The 27,003-nt window shown below is 36.7% G+C and overlaps 1 protein-coding gene across 3 annotated transcripts in view; it reads right to left on the reverse strand.

Annotated features, from left to right (window-relative positions):
• Positions 1 to 27,003, reverse strand: part of GOLPH3L (golgi phosphoprotein 3 like) — a 36,548-nt gene that overhangs the window by 2,081 nt on the left and 7,464 nt on the right. For all 3 annotated transcript variants that reach the window (XM_032843540.1, XM_032843538.1, XM_032843539.1), the window contains 2 exons: positions 12,643 to 12,774; positions 11,393 to 11,507 (listed from right to left, as the gene is read on the reverse strand). In XM_032843540.1, coding sequence (XP_032699431.1) covers positions 11,393 to 11,507; positions 12,643 to 12,774 — 247 coding nt within the window. The remainder of the gene's footprint in view (positions 1 to 11,392; positions 11,508 to 12,642; positions 12,775 to 27,003) is intronic.

Genomic DNA, 27,003 nt, shown 5'->3' on the forward strand with positions numbered 1-27,003 from the left:
AGACATCACAAGAAAACTATAGACCAATATCCCTTATGAATATAGGTACAAAAATATTCCACAAAATACTACAAAAAAAAATCCAGCAACATATAATAAACACCATGTAACAAAATTAGGCAGGACTTACCTAGAAATGCAAGGTTGTTTTAATATCCAAAAATTCAATTATGTAACACATCATATCAATAGAATGAAAAGCAAAAACCAAATGATCATCTCAATCAACACACAAAAAGTATCTGACAAAATCCACCATACATACATGATAAAAACACTCAACAAACTAGGAATAGGTAGACACTTCCTCAACCTGACAGAAGGCATTTACAAAAAACCCGCAGCTAGTTTCATACTTAACGATGAAAGAGGCACTTAGCAGTGCCTGCTAAGATCAGGCACAAGACAAAAAATGCTATTTTCATCACTTCTATTTAGCACCATACTGGAGATTCTAGCCAGGGCAATTAGGCAAGAAAAAGAAATAAAAGCATTCAGATCAGACAGGAAGAAGTTAAGCTATTTTTATTTTCAGATGACATGATCTCGTATACAAATCTTGTATACAGAAAAATCTAAGGAATCCACTTAAACTACTGCAACAATTACATTCAGAAAGGTTGCAGGATACAAGATTAATATACAAAAATCAACAGAATTTCTATTCATTAGCAACAAATAATCTGAAAATAAAATTAAGAAAACAATTACATTTATAATAGCATCAAAAAGAACAGATATAGGAATATATTTAACAAAAGTAGTGTAAGACTTATACAATAAAAAATTACAAAATATCATTGAAAGAATATAAATGGAAAGACATCCCATGTTCATGGATTGGAAAACTTAATATTATTAAGATACCAATACTCCCTCAAATTGATCTACAGATTCAATACAATTCCTATTAAAATCCTACCTTGCTTTATTACAGAAACTGACAAGCTAATTCTATAATTCATATGGAAATGTGAAAGACCCAGCATAGCCAAAAAATCTTGAAAAAGAAGAATAAAGTTGGAGGACTTGTACTTCCTGATTTCAAAACTACTGTAAAACCAATATGAAAAAAAAAAAAAAACAACCCAAAAAACAAAAGCTGCAATAATCAAGACAGTGTGTTACTGCATAAGAATAGACATATAGATCAAAGGTAGAGTCTGAAAATAAATCCATACATTTATGGTCAAATGATTTTTGACAATGGTACCAAGATAAATCATAGGGAACAGAACAGTGTTAGGACAAACAGTGCTAGGACAACTGTATTTATATCTTCATGCAAAAGACTGAAGTTGGAGCTCTACCCCATACCATATACAATTAACTCAAAATGGACAATAGACCTAAATGAAATACACAAACCTATAATTTCTTAGAAGAAAATGCAGGAATAAATTTTTTAAAAAGAATTTACTTATTTATTTGAGAGAGAGAGAAAGAACACGTGTATGCAAGAGAGAGTACATGAGTAGGAGGGGGAGGGGCAGAGGGAAAGGGAGAACACTCCCTGCTGAGCCGGAAGCCCAATTCAGGGCTCAATTCCCCAACCCCAGGATCATGACCTGAGCCAAAGGCAAATGCTTAAATGACTGAGCCACCCAGGCACCCCAGGAATAAATCTTCATGATGTTGGGTTAAGCAATCATTTCTTAGATATTACACAAGTAATAAAAGAAAAAAAGATTAATTGTAAAGTACTAAAATTGAAAACTTTATGCTTTGAAAGACACTCTCAAGAAGTAAAAAGATAAAGAATGGAAGAAAAGTTTTGCAAATCCCATATATGATGAGATTTGTGTCTAGAATATATTTGAAAAGCACAACTCAATAGTAGAAACGGTAAACCTAATTAAAAAGTAGGTGAAGTATTTGAATAGACAATTCTCCAAAGAAGATATACAAATGGCCATAAATACATAAAGATGGTCAACATCATTAGTGTTAGGAAAATCCAAATAAAAATCACAATGATATACTACTACTCTTTAGGATAGAGAAAATAAAAAAGACAGAGAGTAACAAGTATTGATGAGAATGTGGAAGAATGAAAATGCATACATTGGTGTGGAAATATACAATGGTGTAGCCACTTTGAAAAACTGGCCCCATCCCTGTCCTTAAGGTGTTTAAAATCTAGTATGGGGTGATAGTGGGGAGACAAAAATAATATTTGAAGTGGGCCCTAATGACAAACTCAACAGGACATAGATGATAAGGTTCTTTAAATTGTTAATAATTGAGGTATGACATCAGGGATGATGACAGAGTAGGAAGTGCCAGACATTCATCTCTTCACCTAGACAACAATTATACTAGAACCTAGAATCTCTCTCTTTCTTTTTTAAAAATTAGGCTCCATGCCCAGGGTGGAGCCCGACACAGGGGTTGCACTCACAGTCCCGAGATCAAGACCTGAGCTGAGATCAAGAGGGGAGGCCTCACTGACTGAGCCACTCAGGAGCCCCTAGAATATATCTTTTTAATAACTATTTGGAACTCTGAATCTATTTGAATGCTTAGAGGTTCCAGGCCAAGGCCTGAGTGGCAAAATGTGGTTTATATTGGCCAATTTCAGCTTTCAGCACAATAGTGGCTACTTAGCCCCTACCTCCCAGCCCCGTGAAAGGAACCCACAGGGAGAGCAATCTGTGGTTTTGGTGCAGCTTGCTGGAATCAGAGTGGACAATAAGAACCTTGTCCTTGAAATATCAGGATCTGTGTTCTGATTATGGACTGCAGTTTCTCATGGCTGACGTGAAATTAGAAGCTGGCTGCCACTGTTCAAATCCCCACCAGCAAAAGGTGGGGGGGATAAAAAGGATATAAAGGATAAGCACTGTGGGGTTGTTTCTGTTTTTACATTAAAAAATGTATCCTTGCTCAGGATAAGATGTAACCTCACAAAAAACCCGAGTCTGAAGCTTTCTCCTCAGTCTGATCTATAGCACAAAGACACTGTGCAACAGCAAACACTGGGGAAAGGGGAGAATCTGATTTCCAAAATCACCACATTGTAAGAATCAAATGTTCCATTTTTAAGAAAACAACAACAACAACAACAACAAAAAAAAAACCACACGAGGCATACAAAGAAAGAGGAAAGTATTACACATTCAAAGAAACACAAGAAATGGACATAATATGTTCCTCAGAAAGTATAGATATCAAATTTACTAGATAAAGACTTGAAAACAACTGTCTTAAGATGCTAAAAGAGCTAAGAGAACACATGGATATAGACAGGGAAATGACATATAAACAAATGAGAATATTAATAAAGAGAAATCATGAAAAGGAACCAAAAAGAAAGTCTGGAGCTTAAATAATAGCTGAAATGGAAAATACATACATAGGGCTCAAAAGCAGAATTAAGTAGGTAGAAAAAGAATTAACAAACCCAAATATAGGAAACTGAAATTATATAGTCTGGGGAACAGAAAGAAAACAAATGAGAAAAAGTAAACAGAACCTAAGGGACTTCTGGTACATCATCAAATGGACAAATATATGCATTGTGAGAATCCCAGGAGGAGAATAGAGAGAAAAGGTGCAGAAAGACTATCTGAAGAAATAACGGCTGAAAACATTCCAAATTTAACAAAGGACATGAATCTACAAATCAAAGAAGCTTAATGAACTCAATGTCAGATAAAGCATCCATACTGAGACATATTATAATCATATTTTCAAAAGCCAAAGATAAAGAATCTTAAGAGCAGGAAGAGAGAAGTGAGTCATCATATACAAGGGATCCTTAGCAATATCAGCAGATTTCTCATAAAAAAATTTGGAGGCCAGAAGGCAGTGGGCTGATATATTTAAAGAGCTAAAAGAAAAAAAAAAAAACCCATCAAATGAGAATTCTATATCCAGAAAAACTGTACTTCAAAAATGAGGCAGAAATTAAGACTTTCTTAGAGAACAAAAACCCAGGAAGTCTCTTACCACTAGACTTACCCTGAAAGAAATACTAAAAAGCAGGGGCTCGGTCTTGCTTTAGGCTCAGGTTGTAATCTCAGGATTGTGAGATCAAGCCCTACATCAGGCTCCATGCTCAGCACTGAATCTGCTTCTTTCCCTCTCCCGCTGTCCTTCCTCAGCTCATGCCCGCACTCTAAGACAAATAAATAAATCTTTAAAAAAAAAAAAAAAGAAAGAAAGAAAGAAATACTAAAAAGGAGTCCTGCAGGTTGAAATGAAGGGAAGCCAGACAGTAACTAGAAGCAGTATGAAGAAATAAAGATCTCTGATAAAGGTAAATACATGTATAAATATAAAATGTGGTATTGGTTTGTACACTACTTTTAATTTTCTCTATGCTTCTTTTTTTTTTTTTAAGATTTATTTTAGAGCGAGAGTGCAAGTGAGTGAGCATGAGCAGGGGGAGGGGCAGAGGAAGAGGGAGAGAATCTCAAGCAGACTCCCTGCTTAGCATGGAACTGACTTGGGGCTTGGTCCCACAACCCCAAGATAAAGACCCAAGCTGAAATCAAGAGTCGGACACCCAACTAACTGAGCCACCCAGGCGTCCCTATATGATTTAAAAGATAAATACAGGGTGCTTGGGTGGCTCAGTGGGTTAAAGCCTCTGCCTTTGGTTCAGGTCATGATCTTAGGGTCCTGGGATTAAGGCCCGAATCAGGCTCTCTGCTCGGCAGGAGCCTGCTTCCCACTCTCTCTCTGCCTGCCTCTCTGTCTACTTGTGATCTCTCTCTCTGGCAAATAAATTAATTAATTAATTTTAAAAAATAAAAGATAAATACATTAAAAACACTTAATCTATGTTATCGGGCACACAGTGTATAAAGATATATTCTGTGAGATCCAAATATAAAGAGGGTGGGATGGAGCTTTATAGGGGCAGAATTTTTTTTTTAAAAGCTTTTATTTATTTGACAGAGAGAGAGGTCACAAGTAGGCACAGAGGCAGGCAGAGGGAGCAGGGGAAGCAGGTACTCGGCTGAGCAGAGAGCCCGAGGCAGGGCTTGATCCCAGGACATGAGACCATGACCTGAGCCGAAGGCGGAGGCTTTACCCACTGAGCCACCCAGGTGCCCCAGAGCAGAGTTTTTATGTTATTAAAGTTGGTATAAAATCAAATTAGGTTGTTAAAACTTTAGGATGTTAAAGTCTACGGTAACAATAAAGAAAATACCTACATGAAAGAAAATGAGCGGGAATACAAATGTTTCACTACAAAAAATCGCCTAAACACAAAAGAAGATAGTAATGTAGGAAATGAGAAACAAAAGTTATAGGTCATATAGCAAAGAAACAGCAAAATGCCAGAAGTATCTCTTTAGGAGTAATTATTTTTATTTACTTATTTAAAAAAGATTATTATTTATTTGAGAGAGACTGAGCAAGAGAGAATGAGTGGGGGGAAGGGGCAGAGGGAAAGAAGAAGCAGGCTCCCTAAGCCCAACATGGGGCTTGATCTCAGGACCCTGGGATCGTGATCTGAGCTAAAGGCAGACACTTAACCAAATGAGCCACCCAGGCACCCCTTGAGTAATTATTTTAAATGTAAACAGATTAAGCAATTCAATTACAAGACAAAGATTGGCAGAATGGGTTAAAAAACATCAACCAACTATACACTATCTATAAGAGACTCACCTTAGTCACATTATAGACCAAAACCCCTTATGAATATAGATGCAAAAATCCTTAATAGAATATTAGCAAATCGAATACAACAGCATATTAAAAGGATTATTCACCATGAGCAAGTAAAATTCAACCCAGGAATGTAACGTAAGAAAATCAAATAGGGAAAGGATCAGAATACTTTTTTCAAAGAAAATATAAAGATGGCCAACAGACACATGAGAAAGTGCTCAATATCACTAATCACCATGGATGTGCAAATCAATTCACAATGAAATATCACCTCACACCTGTTGGAGTGGCTGTTACCAAAAAGACAAGAAATAACAAGTGTTAAAGAGGATGTGGAAAACAGACAACTTTTGTGCACTGTTGGTGAGAATGTAAATTGGTGCAGCCACTACATAAAACAGTATGGAAGTTCCTAAAATGTTAAAAATAGAAGTATCATGTGATCCAGCAATTCCACTTCTGGATATTTATTCAAAGAAAATGAAAATGCTAACTGGAAAAGATACATGCACTCTGATGTTAACTGAAGCATTATTTATAATAGCTAAGGCTATTGTAAATGTCCATCAATGGATGAATGGATAAAGAAAATGTGTGTGTATGTATATGTATGTACATATACATACAGGTATATACATACATATGTATGTATATGTATATATATATATATATATATATACACACACATACATGTATATACATACACCACACACAATGAAATATTATTCAGTCATTAAAAAAAATCTTGACATTTGCAACAACATGGATGGAACCTGAGGGCATTATGCTAAGTGAAATGAGTGAGACAGAGAAAGACAAATACTATAATGATCTCACTTATATACAGAATCTAAAAAACAAAAACCCAAATGGGGTACCTGGCTAACTCAGTCAGGGGAACACATGACTCTTGATCTCAGGGTTGTAAGTCTGAGCTCCACAGTGAGTGTAGAGATTACTTAAAAGTAAAATCTTAGAAAAAAAAAACACAAAACACAAAACCAAAAAGCTCACAGATACAGAGAACAGAGTGATGGTTGCCAAAGCAAGGGATGGGGGGCAAAAATGGGTGAATGTAGTCAAGAGCTACAAACTTCCAGTTATAAAATAAATAATTCCTAGGGATGTAATACACAGCGCAGTGACTGTGGTTAATAACAATGTATTGTATATTTGAAAGTTGCTAAGAGAGATCTTAAAATTTCTCATCACAAGAAAAAAATGTGTAACTATATGTGGTGATGGATGTTAAGTAGACATATTACGATCATTTCACAATATACACCAATCCTGAATCCAGAATCAATATGTTCTAAACCTTAAATGAATATAATGTTCTATGTCAATTATACCTCAATAAAAAAAAATCAAATAATGTAATATATCACATTAATAGAGTGAAAGAAAAAAGCCATATAGTCATCTCATTGACTCAGAAAAGACATTTGGCAAAAATGAAGACACTTTCAAAGAAAAAAAAAAAGAACATTCTTTCATGATTAAAAACTCCCAGAAAACTAGGGATGGAAAGGAAAATTTCTCAACATCATAAAGGATATTTATGAAAAATCCATAGCTAATGTCACATTCAATAGTGAAACATTTGTCACATTCACATAGTGAAAAACAGTGAAAAGCTTTTCCTCAGAGGTCACGAACAACGTAAGGATGACGGCTTTCACCACTGCTAGTCAAACCTGAGCTATTAGAGAAGGGAAAAAAGATGAAAGGCATCCAGATTGGGAAGGAAAAGCTAAAACTATATTTGCACAAGACATGATCCTATCTATAGCTGACCCTGAACAACCTGGGAGTTAGAGGTGCCAAAACCCTGCACAGTCCAAAATCTGTGTGTAACTTTTAATTCCTTAAAAACTTAACTACTGAAGCTCCTGGGTGGTTCAGTGGGTTAGGCCTCTGCCTTTGGCTTGGGTCATGGTCTCAGGGTCCTGGGATCGAGCCCTGCGTCGGGCTCTCTGCTCAGCGCAGAGCCTGCTTCCCCCCGTCTCTCTCTCTCCCTGACTCTCTGTCTGCTTGTGATCTCTGTCAAATAAATAAATAAAATCTTAAAAAAAAAACCCACAAAAACTTAACTACTAATAGCCTAGACTGAAAGCCTTATTGATAACATAAACAGTCAATTAACACATATTTATATACGTATTATATACTGTATTCTTATAATAAACTAAGTTACAAAAAATGAAATACTAAGAAAATCTTAAGGAAAATACATTTAGAGTAATGTACTGTATTTATTGAAAAAAAAAAAATCCATGTATACATGGACCTGCATGGTTCAAACCCATGTTGTTCAAGAGTTAACTGTAAAGAAAATCCCAAAGAAAGCACAAAAATGCTACTAGAGCTAATAAACTAATTCAGCTAACATACAGGGAACAAGAAAAACACAGAAATATCAGTTGTTTCTACATACTGGTAAAGAACAAAGGAAATTAAGAAAGCAGTTCCATTTATAATAGTGTCTAAAAGAATTAAATACTTAGGAATAAGGCTCACCAAGGAGGTGACAGATTTATATGCGGAAAACTATAAAATATTGCTGAAAAAACATTAAAGATGACCTAAATAATGCAAAGAAAGACATCCCATTCTGATTGATAGGCAGAGTTGACATTGTTAAGATATCAATATCACTCAAGGAGATCTACAGGTTCAACATAGTCCCTAACAAAATTCCAATAACCTTTCCCACCAAAATGGAAAAGCCAATTCTCAAATTCACACAGAATTACATGAGACCCAGGGTAGCCAAAATAATCTGACTTTAATTTAATTTTATTTCTTAAAAAGAATTTATTTATTTGACAGAGAGATCACAAGTAGGCAGAGAGGCAGGCAGAGAGAGGGGGAAGCAGGCTCCCTGCAGCACAGAAAGCCCAATGTGGGGCTTGGGGCTCATTCTCAGGACCCTGAGATCATGACCTGAGCCAAAGGCAGAGGCTTAAGCCACTGAGCCACCCAGGCTTCCCCAAAATAAACTTAAAAAAGAATAAAGTTGTGGGACTCATACTTCCCAACTTCAAAACTTACTATAAAGCTATAGTAAGTAAAACAGTATGGTATTGGCATAGGACAAACATAGATCAATGCAACAGAACAGAGAGCCCAGAAATAAATCCTCATATCTATGATCAACTGATTTTCAACAAGGCTGCTAAGACTATTCAATGGGGAAAGGGCAGTCTTTTCACGGATATGAGGCCAAAAGTGCAGGCAACAAAAGAAAAAAATAGATAAACTGGATTTCATAAAAATTAAGAATTTTTATGCATCTAGGACTACTATCAAAGAAGTTGAAAAGACAACCTACAGAATAGGAGAAAATATTGGTAAATGACAGATCCGATAAGGGATTAATATCCAGAAAATATAAAGAACTTCTAAAACTCAACAATAATGTCAATAACAGGGAGCCATCAGGGTGGCTCAGTTGGTTAAGTTGTCTGTCTTTGGCTTAGGACATGATTTTGGGGTCCTGAGATTGAGTCCTGCCTTGGGCTCCCTACTCAGTGGGGAGTCTGTTTCTCCCTCTCTCTGTGTGTTTGCTAATGTGCACACACTCTCTCTCTCAAATAAATAAATAAAATCTTTAAACAAAAATAATAACAACAGAACCCAATTTAAAAAAATGGGCAGGGCGCCTGGGTGGCTCAGTGGGCTAAAGCCTCTGCTTTAGGCTCAGGTCATGATCTCGGGCTTGGGAGCCCTGCATTGGCTCTCCACTTGGCGGGGAGCCTGCTTCCCCCTCTCTCTCCCTGCCTCTTTGCCTACTTGTGATCTCTGTCAAATAAATAAGTAAAATCTTTAAAAAAAAAAATGGGCAAAGGACTTGAATAGACATTTTTCCAAAGAAGATATACAAATGGCCAATAACCTATGAAAAGATGCTCACCATTGGTCATTAGGGAAAATGCTCATCATTAGTCATTAGGAAATGCAAATCAAACCAACAAAGAGATATCCCTTCATGCCTACTAGGGGAGCTACGATAAAAAACAAACTAAAACAAAAAATAGAGTAAGTGTTGATGACAATGTAGAGAAACTGGAACCCCCATGTAAGGCTGGTAAGAGTGTAAAAGGGTACAGCCTCTATAGAAAATAGTTTTGTGGTTTCTCAAAACATAGAACTATCTTACTACCCAGCAATTCTACTCCTAAGTATGTATCTAAAAGAATGGAAAGCAGGGACTTGAATAGATATTTGTATATTAATGTTCATAGCAGCATTATCCACAATAGCTAAAAGGTAGAAACAACCCAAGGGTCCATCAACAGATGAATAATAAAAAAAAAAAAGGCAGATCCAAACAATGGATTATTATTTGGCCATAAAAAGGAATGAGATTTTGATATATATTACAACATGACCAGGTAGTGAAAACATTATTCTTAATTAAATAAGACACATATAAAAAGACAAATGTATGATTCCACTTACCTGAGTTACCTAGTACAGGCAAATTCATAAAGACAACAAATAGAAAAAGGATTGCCAGAGAATGGGGGTTGGGAAGAAAGAAGGATGTTTGGGATGATATGAAAGCTTTGGGTATAAAGAGAGGTAATGGTTACATAAAACCTTGATTGTATTTAATGTCACTGAATTATACATTTATTAATGGTTAAGACAATAAAGATTATGTTATGCATACTTTACAATAAAGTTAATTATATACCCAAAAGAAATTAATACACATCCATAAAAAACATGTCTGTGAATGTTCATAGTAGCATTATTCATAATAGTCTAAAGGCAGAAATAACCACATGTCTATCAACTGATTAATCAACGAATAAATGTGGTACATCTATACAATGAAATATTATTTAGTGATAAAAAGGAATCAAAGTAAAACTGGGAAAGTTCTAATAAGATTGGTGTAGAGTAACAATGTCAACATCCAATGGGTCATATTATACTACAGTTTTGTAAAAAGTTTTCACTGGGGGCTTCCGGGTAGAGTGTATAAGGGATCTCTCAATATTATTTCCTATAACTGCGTGTAAATCTATAAATACCTCAATAAAAATTTCAATTAAAAAAACTGTCACAGAAGGTGACACTGGCTGTTATCTCAAAGTGTCTTGCTTTCTCCTAAAATTTTATGCCACAGATCTACTTATTTATATTAAAGTTTTTGAACTTGCCCTTAGAAAAAAAAGAGGATAAAGTACTGGTACATGCTAAAACATGGATCAACCTTAAAACTATTATATCTTAAGCCAGTTATTAAAAAAAAGCTGAACATTTAATTTATATGAAATATCTAGAATAAGCAAATCTATAGACACAGAATGTAGATTAGTGGTTGCCTAGAGCTGGACAGGAGGCTTGGGAAAAACTGCTAAGAAATATGGGGTTTGTTTTTGGGGTGATGAAAATGTTCTAAATTTAGATTGTGATGATGGTTGCACAATTGTGTGAATATACTAAAATCCATTTAATTGTGTACTTTCCATGGGTCAACTGTATGGTATATGAATCATGTATCAATAAAGATGTTAGAAATTTTTCTTGTGAAGAATACTGTTAAGAGAGCTTACGGGGTGCGGTGGCAGAACTAAGATGAAACTTTGGAAAACTCTATGTATTGATTAACCATGCCTTTTCTGTCCCTCTTTAATACAGTTACACAGTGAACCATATACTTCCTACCCAGCAGCTTGAGTTCCTGTACTCCTTTTCTTGAACTAGTAGGATAAAGATTATAAAGTGTGGGATTTTTTAACCATTTTACCTGTGAGTAGCTCTATCCACGTCTGGACGGTTTCTGTGGGTTCAGTTGCTTTGATGTGTTTGAGAGTTTCATCCAGCAAAACATCCCCTGTTGGGCTATCTGACTTTAGAAGTACCTTTAAAGGAAGAGTCAAGGGACCCTGGTTCATTTACTTAATTCAAATGAAAATATTTCAGTATACCATATATAGATTATTGGTTAAGTGTTGTAGGAAATGCAAAGCATTCAAGAAGTTTAAAATCTAGCATGGCGTAATAGTAAGAGGACAAAAATAACATTTGAAGTGGATCCTAGGAACAAACTGGATATAAATGATCATGGAGAAAATATGCAATAATAACTCTCTGGGTCTGGAATACCAACTTTTTAAAAAAATATTTTATTTATTTATTTGAGAGAGACTGAGAAAGAAAAGGAGCAGCGGGGAGGGGCAGAGGGACGGAAAGAAGCAGACTCCCTGGTGAGCAGGGAGCCTGATGCGGGGCTCCATCCCAGGTCCCCAGGATCATGACCTGAGCCAAAGGCAGATAACCAACTGAGCCACCCATGTGCCCAGAGCATGTGACTCTTGATCTCAGGGTTTTGAGTTCAAGCCCCACACTGGGGATAGAACTTCCTGGTGATACCTAAAGAATGTCATTTTGGTAGAGTTCTGAGTATGACAGTGACGTTATGAGTGGAAAAAATAAGTAGTAAAAAATGGAAACAGGAGTATAACTCATATGGTGGACTCGACTCACTATAAACAGAAGGAGAAAAATCTAATGGTTATCTGAGCATGACTAGGGTTAAACAAAGACTCACCTGACCCATATGTCTGCCCTCCTCCTATATAAAACTCTATTTCATAATGTTATAGTTATAGAGGGAGTAATAACAGCATCCTAAAGTGATTTTTCTACATAAAAAAGATAAAATCATAACCTCCTTCTAATTTTTTAGATGATGGATATTTGAATTTCTTCCTCTGCTATAGGTTAACTAAAACTGTTAGATAATGGGACAACTGTCAGTGATACTTATCTTGTCTCACTATTCAGATCTTCCCATTCCCCCCAGGGGCACCTGGGTGGCTCAGCTGTTAAGCCTCTGACTCTTGGTATTAGCTCATGTCTTGATCTCAGGGTCATGAATTCAAGGCCCTCAAAAACAAACAAACGAACAAACAAACAAAACTTCCCATTCCTCCAAAATGACCATTGGTATCTGCCCTTTCGTAAGTTAGGAGGATGTCCACAAAGGTGCCATACCTTTCTGTCCAGTAGTCGCTTCTTACGCATTGTGGGGGGTTCCAGATAGATTCGACCCCGCATTGCCAGCTCTATCAGGATACCCCCTCGCAGGCCAGATGATATGCAGTCATTCCAGAAAGATGTGTAACCCTAGAAAAGGCAAAAGAGAAGAGAATGTTCTGAAAGGGTTATGGACTTGCAGCAAGCACCTTAAAGATGGTTCACCTTTTTTTTTTTGTTTAAAAGATTTTATTTATTAATTGACAGAGAGCGAGCGAGACAGAGAACACAAGCAGGGGGAATGGGAGAGGGAGAAGCAGGCTTCCCGCTGAGCAGAGAGCCCGATATGGGGCTCAACCCCTAGGACCCTGGGATTATGACCTGAGCCAAAGGCAGATGCTTAACAACTGAGCCACCCAGGCACCCAATGGTTCACCTTTTTGTGATTCATTTCATGTCACATTACATGAACTCAAAGCATAGAATAAGAATGGAATCTCTCTTTAATCCCCTTAATCTAAACCCCGCAAATAAGGTTTTCTGTCTGACTTTTAGCTCTTTGTGAATTCCCATGGTTCAGTTGTTAGTTGATAACTGACAAGTCAAATTTTAATTTTTGGGAAGAATTTTGGCTTCTTGGAAAGCTATTTTATTGGGTAGTGTGGTAGAAATCCAGCTCTGCCACTGACTGGTTAAGTGCCTTGGGTATGTTATTTAACCATTTTCAAGTGTGATGTCCTCATTTGTAAAACAGGGACACTAATATCTTTCTTTCTAAGTTTGCTGTGAGGAATAAATTGGATGTTACATATAAGAAGGCATTTAGTAGAGTGCCTGGCATATAGTAGCCGCTTAAATTACTACTTTCCCTTCCCTAGAAGCTATACAAAGACATAGAAGAAATAACCACTGTCTTAAGGAACCAAAAAATCTAACTGGAAATACCATGCAAATGTGAGGAAAATTCTGTGATAATATAAATTTTAAATAAAAGCTCAACTGAACAAGTAGCAGCAGAAGGCAAAAATTTGGTTTAGAGGATAGTTTTTCAAATTATAAATCACTTTTGGGCTAGTCAGAAACTTTTATGGGATTTGAACTGGGGTTTAAAGAATAGGCTGAATTTTTCAGAGAAGGGAAGGTTTTCTGGATGAAGATGAAGGAAGTCGTCCAAATTCTACTATTTTTCAAAAGGGCATTCTAAGCAAAAGTTTAAAGGAAAAAGACATCAAATATGTTTAGAGATCTAACTCAAGGACATAAGATCAAGTTGATTGGGGCCAGGCTGTGGCCTTGATGTTCTGAACTTTTACTAAAGGCAATATTGAATCCTGAAGGTTCTGAGCAAGGAGTTACAATTAACACAAGAAGAACTGTTAAAGAGTTATTAGACTAACTGTTCAACACTCCAACCATCTTTAGGTGTAGCACTCCCTCTAATGGAAGAGAAGCTGGATGAGATGTTGGCAGGGAAGTTCTAGCATGGCTTTAAAGTATCACCTTTAATGGTTACTATATAAATCACTATTTAAAACAAATTTTATTTACTTATTTACTTAATTTTTAATTTTTTAAAAAACAAGCTCCACGCTGAATGTGGACCTTGAACTCATGACCCCAAGATCAAGGGCCTCATGCTCCACCAACTATGCCAGTCAGGTGCTCCATAAATCACTATTAATAGTAGTAATATCTAATATTTATTGGATACTTATTATACAGATTTGCATTCAGCTTTTTTGTATGCATGATCTGATCACATCTTCACAACAACCATATAAGGGAGGTACTACTGTCCACATTTTAAAGATGAGGAAACTAATGGAGGTTCTGTGACACGGCAGGGGTTACAAAGCTAAACAGTGGCAAAGAATTAAAAACATTTTTTTAATACTACTTTCCTCTTTATTGGTTTAGAAGTTATGCACTCTCTTCTCTTTAGCAAAGTTATCCTTGAAATTTTAACATGCATGACAATTTAAAATTAATACAAAATCTAATTAGTTTTAAATGAATCAATATTTAACCAGTCTTCCATTTGACCAATATTTTATCTTTTACCTCACGTTAGACATTATTATTAGCATTATCATTATATTATACAGGTAGCACTTGTTTAGATTTACTCAGATGCTTGTCAATATCTTTGCTCACCATTCCTACCTGCATCTTAGACCTCCTCTCTGGTACCATTTTCCTTCTTCCTAAAGCAGAACTTCCTTAAGTGAAAGTCTGTTGGAGACAAACTATTTTATCCGAAAGGTCTTTACTTAACATTGGTTTTTTTTTTTTTTTTAAGATTTTTTTAGATTTTATTTATTTGAGAGAGAGAGAGAGAGAATGAGAGAGAGAGACTGAGCATGAGGAGGGGGTAGGGAGAAGCAGACTCGCACTGAGCCGGGAGCCAGATACAGGACTTGATCCCGGGACTCTGAGTGGCCTGAGCCACCCAGGCACCCTCAACATTGTTTTCTAAAGATAAGTTCCTTGGGGTACCTGGGTGGCTCAGGCATTAAGTGTCTGCCTTCGGCTGGGCTCATGATCCCAGGGTCCTGGGATCAAGCCCTGCATTAAGCCCCACGTCGATCCACGCATGGAGCCCTGCATTGTGCTCCCTGCTCAGCGGGAAGCCTGCTTCTCCCCATCCTACTCCCCCTGCATGTGTTCCCTCTCTCGCTGTCTCTCTCTCTCTGTCAAATAAATAAATAAATATCTTTAAAAAAAGATAGTTTCTCATGTCAAAATGGATTAAAGATCTGAATAGAAAATAAAAAATAATAAATATGGTTTTTCTGGACATAACAATCCAGGCTGATAGTTTTCTCATAGCACACTGAAGATATTAAGCCCTCCTCTTCCAGCTTCCATTGTTGCAGTGAGAAATATATCATTCTTTTGATTATGGCTGCTTGTAGGTGATTTGTCTTTTTTCCATAGGTCCCTTATGATCTTCTCTCTTGGTGTTTTATAGTTTGACGATGGCATGACTGTGTGTGAATTTACTTATCCTGCTTGGCATATGCTTCCTGTATCTGTAGGTCCATTTCTTACTCTTCAAAAATTCTCACTTCTTATCTCTTAAAAATTTTAGCTCTCCTCTATTTTCTTTATTTTTCCCTTCTGGGACATCAGTCTTTCTGTCTTTTAATCTTTTATATTTTCCATTTCTTTTGTCTCTAAATTGCTTTCTGAAGAGTTCATATCTGGCTTCCAATTTACTCTCTCCATCTGTAACTAATATGCTAAACTAACCACAAGATTTTGATTTCAACTTTGATTTTTTTCATCTCTAAAAGTTCTATGTAGTTATTTTTCACATTTGCTTGGTCATTTGTGATCATTTCTTTTTGTTGTTCATTTTGTGATTCTTTTATTTCTTTAAAAGGTCATAGATCTTGGGGTGCCTGGGTGGCTCAGTGGGTTAAGCCTCTGCCTTTGGCTCAGGTCATGATCCCAGGGTCCTAGGATCGAGCCCCACATCAGGCTCTCTGCTCAGCAGGGAGTCTGTTTCCCCCTCTCTCTGTCTCTGCCTGCCTCTGCCTACTTGTGATCTCTGTCAAACAAATAAATAAAATCTTAAAAAAAAAAAAAGGTCATAGATATTTTATGTTGTCTGATCATTTTAATATGTGAGGTCCATGAATGATCTATTATTTGTGATTTCTGCTGAATCTTTCTCATGGGTATTTGATTCTTTGTATGTTTGATATTTGATTAAGAAGTGGCCCATATTTGGGCGCCTGGGTGGTTCAGTGGGTTAAAGCCTCTGCCTTCAGCTCAGGTCATGATCCCAGAGTCCTGGGATGGAGCCCCACATTGGGCTCTCTGCTCAGCAGGGAGCCTGCTTCCCTTCCCCTTTCTCTGCCTGCCTCTCTGCCTACTTGTGATCTTTGTCTGTCAAATAAATAAATAAAATCTTAAAAAAAAAAAAAAGAAGTGGCCCATATTAAATTTTTTTGTGAATCTCTGAGATCCTGAAGGCCTAAATTAAAGATGCCTTCTTTCAGAGAGGAAGATCTGTATTTGCTTCTGCTGAGAGTCAGGCATGAGGAGATTGGGGGACTGCTACACAACTGGGACCAGAATTTTATTTTTTTACAAGATTTTAAGTAATCTCTACATCCAGCCTGGGGCTTAAACTCACAAGATCAAGACTCTCATGTTCCAGTGAGCCACCTGGGTGCCCTCTACTGGGACCACATTTAAACCTAGCTTCCCCATTTTATCTTAACTCTTGAGGTTTATTCCTGACTATCCAATTCCCAGATCTTAGGACTGATTTGATAATTTGTCCTGGGGCAATCTGGATTTCATGTTTGTTTATTGCTCATCTCTACGATTTTAAGTTTCGTGTTTGTTTGGGGACCCTGAAGATTTCTTACTTTCCAAAGGCCCAACAGTACTTAGAAATTATGTTTATTCAAGACTCAATATCTGACCACTATACTGCCAGAGATAGTGGTCTTCTAATTCCAGTTTTCCCATTATAACCAGGATGATCTTTATGCTCAAATCTAATGATATAACTCTCTTTCACTCTACTTAAAAATCTTTCAAATACTCCTCACAGTCAAGTCCAAATTCCTTAGTATAATGCTCAAGCCAAGAGGCTACTCACTGGTCTCTCCCTGGCCTCTTTCCCGTAGAACACTATGTTCAGTTTTCCAGAACTATTTTTAAGTTTATTTTATTAGTAATCTCTAAACCTAATGTGAAGCTCAGACTCAAGACCCTGAGATCAAGAGCTGCATGCTCTTAGACTGAACCAGCCAGGGACCCCCAGAATTATCTTAAGTATTCTTAATGTATCATTTTTGCCTACTGGCCTTTGTCCACATTGTTCTCTCTGTCCAGAAGAACCAGTACCCTTATTTCCCCAATTCTTCCCTGTTCTTAAGGATTGTGTATAGGGATCATATCTTCTATGTACCTTCTCGAACACCACTTTTCCTTCTAGTCCACCCTCCAGGTTAGGTTCCTCGCCTGGGTGTGCCTATATATACTTCTCCTTTATTTCTTTTATCACACTGTAATCAGTTGTCCTCAGTAGAGTATAAATTTCTTAAGGGAAGAATATTTGACTAATACATAGTATTTCTCAATGTTTCTTTTTTTTTAAGAAAGATTTTATTTTATTTATTTGACAGAGAGAGAGAGTATGAGAGGGGAGAGGTCAGAGGGAGAAGGAGACTCCCCGCCGATCAGGGAGCCTGATGTGGGACTCGATCGAGGGACTCCAGGATCATGACCTGAGCCTAAGGCAGTTGCCTGACCAACTGAGCCACCCAGGCACCCTCTCAATGTTTCCTGACAACATAAATTTATGATTGGAAATAAACATGTTGGGGTGCCTGTGGGTGGCTCGGTTGTTAAGCATCTGCCTTCAGCTCAGGTCAAGATTCCAGGGTCCTGGAATCAACCCTTGCATCGGGCTCCCTGCTCAGTGGGAAGCCTGCTTCTCCCTCTCCCACTCCCTCTGCTTGTGTTCCCTCTCTCGCTGTCTCTTTGTGTCAAATAAATAAAATTAAAAAAAAAAAAAAAAGAAATATGCAAACCTGGCAAAAGCTCAATTTGAACCATAAACATTCCTTAAACCTATCCACATTTCCTGTGGGCCTGATTTTAGATACAAAGCTCGGATTAGTTCCATCTACTATCTGCCTCATGGCTACTTTGGAAGAGTCACGTTTATAACCCCTCTTTAAGGAGGGAGTAGGTTTTTTTAAAGATTAATCCTTAGTTTTATGCAACTCAGCTGCCTAATTAAGGTTAAACTATAACTTTTTTCAGGACACGTAATTTATTTAGGCAGAACTTTTATATAATCTTGGTAATTTTATAAATCTCAACAGGTGTGCAAACACCCATCAGCCAGTATTAAAACAAATAGAGGAAACTAATTTGTTTTTTTATTTCTTCCTGACCATGTAACTTCTGTTACAGTAACAGTGATGTCAGACTGTCAACAGAACTGTAAATGAAAAGCACAGTAAATAAAGAAACAATGGCTAGCAGGATGTAGAAACTATGTTTTTTAATATCATTCCCATCATAGCATCTTATGTAAAACTCCCCAGGAGTTTTTTTAAACTTTCTTTTTATTGAGTCATGCATCGTAATAGAAAAAAGCTTGAAAATATACATGTGGAGTTTTAAAAAATAATTATAATTCTAAGTTCCATATCCCTCTAAATAAATATATCCAGCTATACTGGTGGATTCTCAAATCATCTATAATAAAGATTCTGTGTTAAAGGGCCAATGGTTCAGTATGCAGGATGATCTAATACATGCATATTAAAGTTCCCCATTAAGTCATTAAATTTAGTTATCAAAGGCTATACACATTAGGGAAAAGAGAAAGAGAAAAATTTTAGGATCTACTAAAACAAATGGAATCGCACATTGCTTCATGACCAACAAAGAATCCTGAAGGCTTGCAGAATGAGATCTTTGAATAGCGGACCTTGTTTTGTCTTAATTAGAAGTGTAATAAATGACTATTAAAAAAAAGGAAAAAAATCACATTATAGAAATGTATAAAATTACAGGGGCGCCTGAGTGGCTCAGTGGGTTAAAGCCTCTGCCTTCAGCTCAGGTCATGATCCCAGGGTCCTGGGATTGAGCCCCGCATCGGTCTCTCTGCTTGGCAGGGAGCCTGCTTCCCCCCTCTCTCTCTGCCTGCCTCTCTGCCTACTTGTGATCTCTGTCAAATAAATAAATAAAATCTTTAAAAATAATGTACTGTTTTTCTTTGAAGTGCTCTACTGAAATATTAGCTTCCAAGGTTTGAATTAAATTCCTCTTTTATAAATTAATGTGATTCATTCTAACTCCAATTAATATTTCTATGTCCACACAGCCAATGGAGACATTTCATAAAAGAGATTAAGCATTAAAAAGTCACTCTGCTTAAAGGGGCGCCTGGGTGGCTCAGTGGGTTAAAGCCTCTGCCTTCAGCTCAGGTCATGATCCCAGTGTGCTGGGATCGAGTCCCACATCGGGCTCCTTGCTCAGCAGGGAGCCTGCTTCTCCCTCTCACTCTGCCTGCCACTCTCTCGCTCTCTCTCTCTCTGACAAAAAAAAAAAAAAAAAGTCACTCTGCTTTATCATAATGGGTAATGAGCAACTGTGACCTGGATGTTATTCCGGCTTAACGCATGATTTCGGCATGACTAAGGATGGGCTATTAACCTAAACAAATGAACAGAACTTCTCAATCAACTTCAGGAAGGTTATATCCTTTCAGGCTTATTCATAAGGAGGTTGGATGAAATATACAAAGCTAGTCATAATGATCAGTTTATTAATTTTCTCAACTCCAGTTGAGTTTTTTCTAAAAATAAAGCCACTATCAAAACTTCAGGGGGGAAAAAAAAACATGATAATGCCTTATCAGTGAAAAAGAAATTCAAAATAAAGGAAAGCAACTGGTAATCTTTGGATACTCCTACATTAGCTTTAAGTCTCATAGTTGGCAACAAAAATATGCTTAGTTTTTTACTTTAAGAAATTTAAAAGTGATTATAGCATTAAAACCAGTAACTTAGGGGCGCCTGGGTGGCTCAGTGGGTTAAGCTGCTGCCTTCGGCTCAGGTCATGGTCTCAGGGTCCTGGGATCGAGTCCCGCATCGGGCTCTCTGCTCAGCGGGGAGCCTGCTTCCCTCTCTCTCTCTGCCTGCCTCTCTGCCTACTTGTGATCTCTGTCTGTCAAATAAATAAATAAAAATCTTAAAAAAAAAAAAAACAGTAACTTACACGTCTTTCTTTCCCCACAGTTTGCTAGTTACGGGAAAAAGGACAGTGCTACACACTATCCAAAGAGGAAATACTTGAGAAAAGGGAGTAAAAATCTGAATACACGTATGTAGCTCTATTTCCCCACAACTCTCAAATAACTTAAAATAGATTCAGAAACACTTTAAGGTAATTATGGCCTCAAACCTCAGAAGAGCAAAACTTAAGTAAACGCAGATTCACCTTGTTTTCAAACAGCTTTTTCTCCCTGATTAAAAAGTAGTATAGAGGTATTTTAGAAAATTTGGAAAGAAAGAAAATAATAAAAAATTAAAATTACTCACAAATTTCATCATCCTATTATCTTTTGGGTATATGTAAAACCAGAACTTTTCTTTATACATACAATACACATTTCTTCTCTCCTAACCATTAATTTTCCCATATGCTTCTTCTCCAACTTCAATTTTGGGGCTTTCCTTCAGAAAACAGCATTGTGTGAGTTATGAAATGACAGAACGTATACATTACAAGTTTTCATAAAACACTGGGGAATAGAAGTAGAACAAACTGAGAGTGGTGATTTCATCATCTTTCATAACAGGGAATCAATAAGATATTGTGTAAAATGGAATCACGTGGTTAAGAAAACGTCGTTTTTTCTTTTTAACATTTTTGGCTTAAGGTTCCCAACACACATGAAGTAGAGAGATTATGAACCTCTATATATCCATCATCTAGCTTCAACAGTTACCAATACAATCATCTCTCTTTTATAACTCTCTGTGCTCACCAGATTATTTCAGTACAAATCCAAGTTATTTTAACATATCATCTATAAAATATTATCATACTCTCCCCAAGGCAGGAAGACTTAAAAAAAAACTGTAATACTAATATCACACCTAAAAATTAATAAGAATTTTAAAAAATTAACAAGAATTCCTTAATTTTATCAAATATTCAATAAGCCTTCAAATTCTACCAATTGTTTTATATATATATATATAAAACAATATATATATATATACACATATTTTTTTTAATTTAATTTTTTTTTTTTTTTTTTTGAGAAAGATAGATAGCATCCTCTGGGGGGATAGAGGGGGAGGGAGAGAGAAACTCAAGCAGACTCCGCACTGAGCATGAAACCCGAAGCAGGGCTGGATCTCACAAACCTGAGATTATGACCTGAGCCAGAACCAAGGGTCAGAGACCTAACTGTGCCTGTATATATGTAATACATATAAATACATATTTACATATATACATACATACATATATGTATATCTTTTTTAAGAGGGTGGGGAAGGACAGAGGGAATGAGAGAATCTTTTTTTTTTTTTTAAGATTTTTATTTATTTATTTGAGAGAGAGACAGTGAGAGAGAGCATGAGTGAGGAGAAGGTCAGAGAGAGAAACAGACTCCCCGCGGAGCCGGGAGCCCGATGCGGGACTCGATCCCAGAACTCCAGGATCATGACCTGAGCTGAAGGCAGTCGTCCAACCAACTGAGCCACCCAGGCGTCCCGGGAATGAGAGAATCTTAAGCAGACTCCATGCCCAGCATGGAGCACAACTTGGGGCTTGATCTCACAACTCTGAGATTATGACCTGAGCCAAAATTAAGAGTTGGATGCTCGCTGACTGAGCTACCCAGGTGCCCTGTTTTACCCTTATTTTGTAGAGATAATATTTTATAGAGATAATAGTAATTTTTAAAAAAAGATTTTATTTATTTGAGAAGGAGAAAGAAAGAAAGTGCAAGAAGGAGGAGCAGCAGAGAGAGGGAGAGGCAGGCTCTCTGCTGATGTAGGGCTCTGTCCCAGGTCCCTGGGATCATGACCTGAGCCAAAGACAGAGGCTCCAACCCACTGAGCCACCCAGGCGCCCCCCTTCCATGTTCTTATAGTACTTTTTGTACCTTTCTTATAGCACTTACATATCTAGTACTATTGTTATTGTATACATATCTCTTCTCCCATATCAGATTCAAATGCTTCTTGAGGAAATAAAAACGTATCATCTTAATTACTTCTCTTTTTCCTTATTTTATTCAGTGTCTTGGACAGAGCAGGTGCTCAATAAATGTTGGCTGACTGGAACTGAAGGAAAAATCACATCATTATTTAGTTTAATGACACTTCCTGAGGATGAACTGCACTCCAGGTGCATATAAGTAAATAATTACAAAATTATCTCCAAAATCTTTCTATTTCCTTTAAAACCTTTCTAAATCATTGTTATGGGGTGAAATGTGTCTTCCCAGACTCCATATGTTGAAACCCTAACCCCTAATATCTCATAATGTGACTGTATTTGGAGACAATGCCTTGAAACAGGTGATTAAGTCAAATAAAACTGTTAAAGTAGGCCATAAACCAATCCGACTTGTGTCCTTTTAGGAGGAGGAAATATAGACACAAGGACACTAGTGATACACGCACAGAAGAAAAACCACATAGAGACACAGTGAGAAGATAAGTAGAAAGGCCTTAGGAGAAACCGAATCTTGGACTTCAAGCACCCAGAACTGTGGGGGTAAAACAGTTCTGTTGTTTCAGCCACTCAGTCCGTGGTATTTTGTTACAGCAGCCCTAGCAAACTTAATACAACATAATACTCCTGCTGAAAAACCTAGAAGAAATTTGTTTTTAAGTTTTAAAATTAAAGAAAAAAGTATACTAACTACTTATTTATATCTTTTTAGTATAACAGTCTCCTCCTTCTGTAATGAAGATATATGACATGGGTTGTAATCTATGGCTGGCATTGTGAACTGAGGAGAAAAATATAAAATGACTATTTAATTATACATTAAACTTTCTGAAGATATGGTTATAATAAATCAAATATTATTTACTACTTAAAATTTTTTTTTTATATTTTTTTTTAATTTTATTTTTTATAAACATATATTTTTTTCCCCAGGGGTACAGGTCTGTGAATCGCCAGGTATACACACTTCCCCACACTCATCATTAAAAATTTTTTTAAAAAGATTTAGTTGTCAGAGAGAGAGAGAGGAGGCAGATGGAAAAGCAGACTTCCTGCTGAGCAAAGAGCCCGATGCCAATCTCGATCCCAGGACCCTGGGATCATGACCTAAGTCAAAGGCAGAGGCAAAATTTTTCATTTTGCAAATTGGGTTCTCTAAATTTCCTACTTGACTTATTGTTCCTTATGACCAGAATATCTTGTTTGATGAAAGAAAGAAAAGAGAAAAAAGTCTGTAAGACTTTCTTATTTCCTCCTTATATTGTGATGGGATGAAAAATAAAGCAAAACCGTATCATTCAGACTTGCTAAGCAGTACTTTCCCTTATTTTGCCATTATTGATGTGAACTTAATATTTTTTATGGGATCCCAAAATCTTTAAGAGTGAGCTTTGCTAAAGAAACAAAACAAACAAACAAAAAAACACAAAACAGAGTAAGCTTTGCTGGAGTATTGAACATTGAAATAAGAAAGCTGTGGATAAGACTTGTAAAAATAACTGTGCCAAATATTACTGCAGAATGTAATAATCTTTTATCTTACTAGGAGATATAAATTAAGCTCTATATGAAGCTATCCTAAGAGATGAAATTCTTGGGTTTCCACTAAGCAATAGCAATCCTGAACAATTAATTCTCCTTGTTCAGCAAGAAATTAAAAAAAAAATATGTCATACATGCTTTGGAAGCATGTCCTTTTAAAAACTGTCCGAGTCAGTCTGAACATAAATTCCACCACTTATTGACCAATTAACCATCTAACTTTGCTTTCATAAAGAGAAGACGATATCTGCCTTGTAGAATCAAGAGAAAGTAAAAAAGTACAGTATGTTTTTAAAACTCTAAGTTACACAAACACAAAAAAAAAACAAAGGACATGAAAGACATGGAATGGCTTGCATCAAATTTATAGATTCAATGGCTACGGCTGAAGGTCGGAATATAAGTGGTTTTTATTTTAATATCTATGCCAGGAATTTTGGAAGAGAACAGTGTGCAACTAGGGGTTGGGGGAAGGGAGAGGCAAGCTCTCAATGAAATAGCTTAAACTATTATTTCCTACTGTTAAAATAGGACTTTGGTCTCCCAGTTTATTTCCTTTTGTACCCACAGTAAATTGGGGGTTATATGAATGGATATAATAAAACAGAAGTTCTTTTTTTTTTTTTTAACAGCCTATGTTAATAAAAACCAGAAAACCTGACAAACAAGTCCTTCTGATACACTTGCCCTATTCACTATGGCAATAACCACTGACAAGGGATTTATTGTTCATTCTGTGCAATCAGGAAACTAAAAGACGAGGCAGTGACCTAAATGAGACTTTTAATCTTTTGATTTTAATAAAATGGTTTAGGACTGAGCAACTTTTTAAGAGGAGTAGTTCTCTAAATTGATAGCCAGTCATCAACAAGTTGTATACTGACTTCTTGTGATTTTTTTTTTAAGTTTATTGATTAGTTCACCAGAATTTTACCAGCTTTAAAAAAGCTTGTCCTTCTAATCTCCCATTGCTAATAAATTATGAGTGAATTAAAACTGATGGATGATCATTAGTAGCTTGAAAAAGCAGAGTATTAACATATTTTATATTTATAATGTGTAAATTTTATCCAGTCTGATTTATCTTTTTTTTTTTTTTAAGGTTTTATTTATTTGACAGAGAAAGAGCACAAGTAGGTGGAGCAGCAGGCAGAGGGAGAGGGAGAAGCAGACTCCGCACTGAGCTAGGAGCCTGACAAGGGGCTCAATCCCAGGACCCCAGGATCATGACCTGAGCAGAAGGCAGACACTTAACTGACTGAGCTACCCAGGTGCCCAATATCATTTTTCTGTATGTATGAACAGTGGCATTGTTTGAAAGAACAAGAATAGTCTTAGCAGCACCATTTATAATGGACTCCTGAACATCTGTTAACCAGCAGATTGAATGAATAGTGGAATAGTGATATAATTGAAATTCTATATTGCATAATATAGAATTATGTTTTATTTTTTTAAAGATTTTATTTATTTATTTGACAGACAGAGATCACAAGTAGGCAGAGAGGCAGGCAGAGAGAGGAGGAAGCAGGCTCCCCGCTGAGCAGAGAGCCCAATGCGGGGCTCAATCCCAACACCCTGGGATCATGACCTGAGCCGAAGGCAGAGGCCCTAACCCACTGAGCCACCCAGGTGCCCCTAGAATTATATTTTAAAATATAATTTTTAAATTATATGCAGCAACATAGGTGAATCTCAAACATCATACTGAACCAAAACATACATAACAGTATCAACCTAATAACATACAGTTTAAAAAAAGGCAAAACTAAATATATTGTTTAGGAATATACACACATGTTAGAAGTGCTGGGAGGCGAGGCAGGATGTGGTTAGGGAAGGGCACAAGAGGATGACCCCACAATGCTGGTAATGTTCTTTTGGTGGTGGTTACGTGTTTGCTTTAAAATTACTTGTTAAATTGTACATATGTGTTTTATAAATTTTTCTACATATGCTATATTTCACAATTTTTGAAAAGTTAAACAATAAAATACATGACTGAATACTGAACGTCCAGCTAAGTTTTGGTAGTTGAGTTTCAAAACATCTGAGTTAATTTAAAGAAGATGAGATGTTTTCCAATATCTGTGGTTATTCCAGGTGCAAATCATTGAAATTATCATAAACATTCAGCTGATTTTTTCCCCTCTAGACTGTGTTTCTTTTCACAAACTGACTTTTGCTCATATTCAGAATTCAGCTTAAGAGTTATCACTTCCCAGTATCTCTTTCCTCTCCTGTCCCACTAGCACTTTCCACCACTGATCTGGGTTAGGTATTTTTCCTTTGTTCCCTCAGCAGCCAGAACGGTCACACACACATCACATGTACTGCAATGGTCTGCTAACATTCCAGAAGCCCTTTCCAATCTCTCCAGCCACTCTCATCCCACTAGACTATAAATTATCTCAAAAGCAGGGACAATTGTCTTTGTTTTCTTTCAGTATCTATTACTTTATACATATGAGACATTCAGTAACTTTTTGGTGACCAAACAAATTAATGAAAATTTATTTCCAAAATTCCAATGAGCAATACTTCTTGCCAATTTTGACTTGAGTGACATGAGAAATATGATTAAAACCTTTTTTTTTTTTTTAAGACTTATTTATTTGACAGAGAGAGGAACAGCGAGAGAGGGAACACAAGCTGGGGTAGTGGGAGAGGGAGAAGCAGGCTTCCCGCCGAGCAGGGAGCCCGATGTGGGGCTTGATCCCAGGACCCTGGGATCATGACCCGAGCCGAAGGCAGACCCTTAACGGCTGAGCTGTCCAGGCACCCCTGATTAAAACCTTTTATGTCACAGCACATAAGTAGTCAATAAATGGGATTACTAGGAGAAAGCTTGGAAGGGAAGAGGGTTAAAACACTATCCACAAACTAAAAAGATTACTGCCAAAAGTCAAAAGCATTAATAGGCTCATTCCTCTTACAAGTAACTTAATTTAATAATAAAGATTTCATAAAGAAGACGTTTTAAATATCCTAGCAATTTAATTAAAGTATTAATTGTCCATGAGTCAATAATATCTATATCAAAACTCCTACCAAATGCAATAATGACAAATAAATGGGATCTTGATTTCAACAGAAAATAAA

Source organism: Lontra canadensis, unplaced genomic scaffold (genome assembly GCF_010015895.1).
Source record: "Lontra canadensis isolate GAN:19392208 unplaced genomic scaffold, GSC_riverotter_1.0 scaffold142, whole genome shotgun sequence".
Lineage (NCBI taxonomy): Eukaryota > Metazoa > Chordata > Mammalia > Carnivora > Mustelidae > Lontra > Lontra canadensis.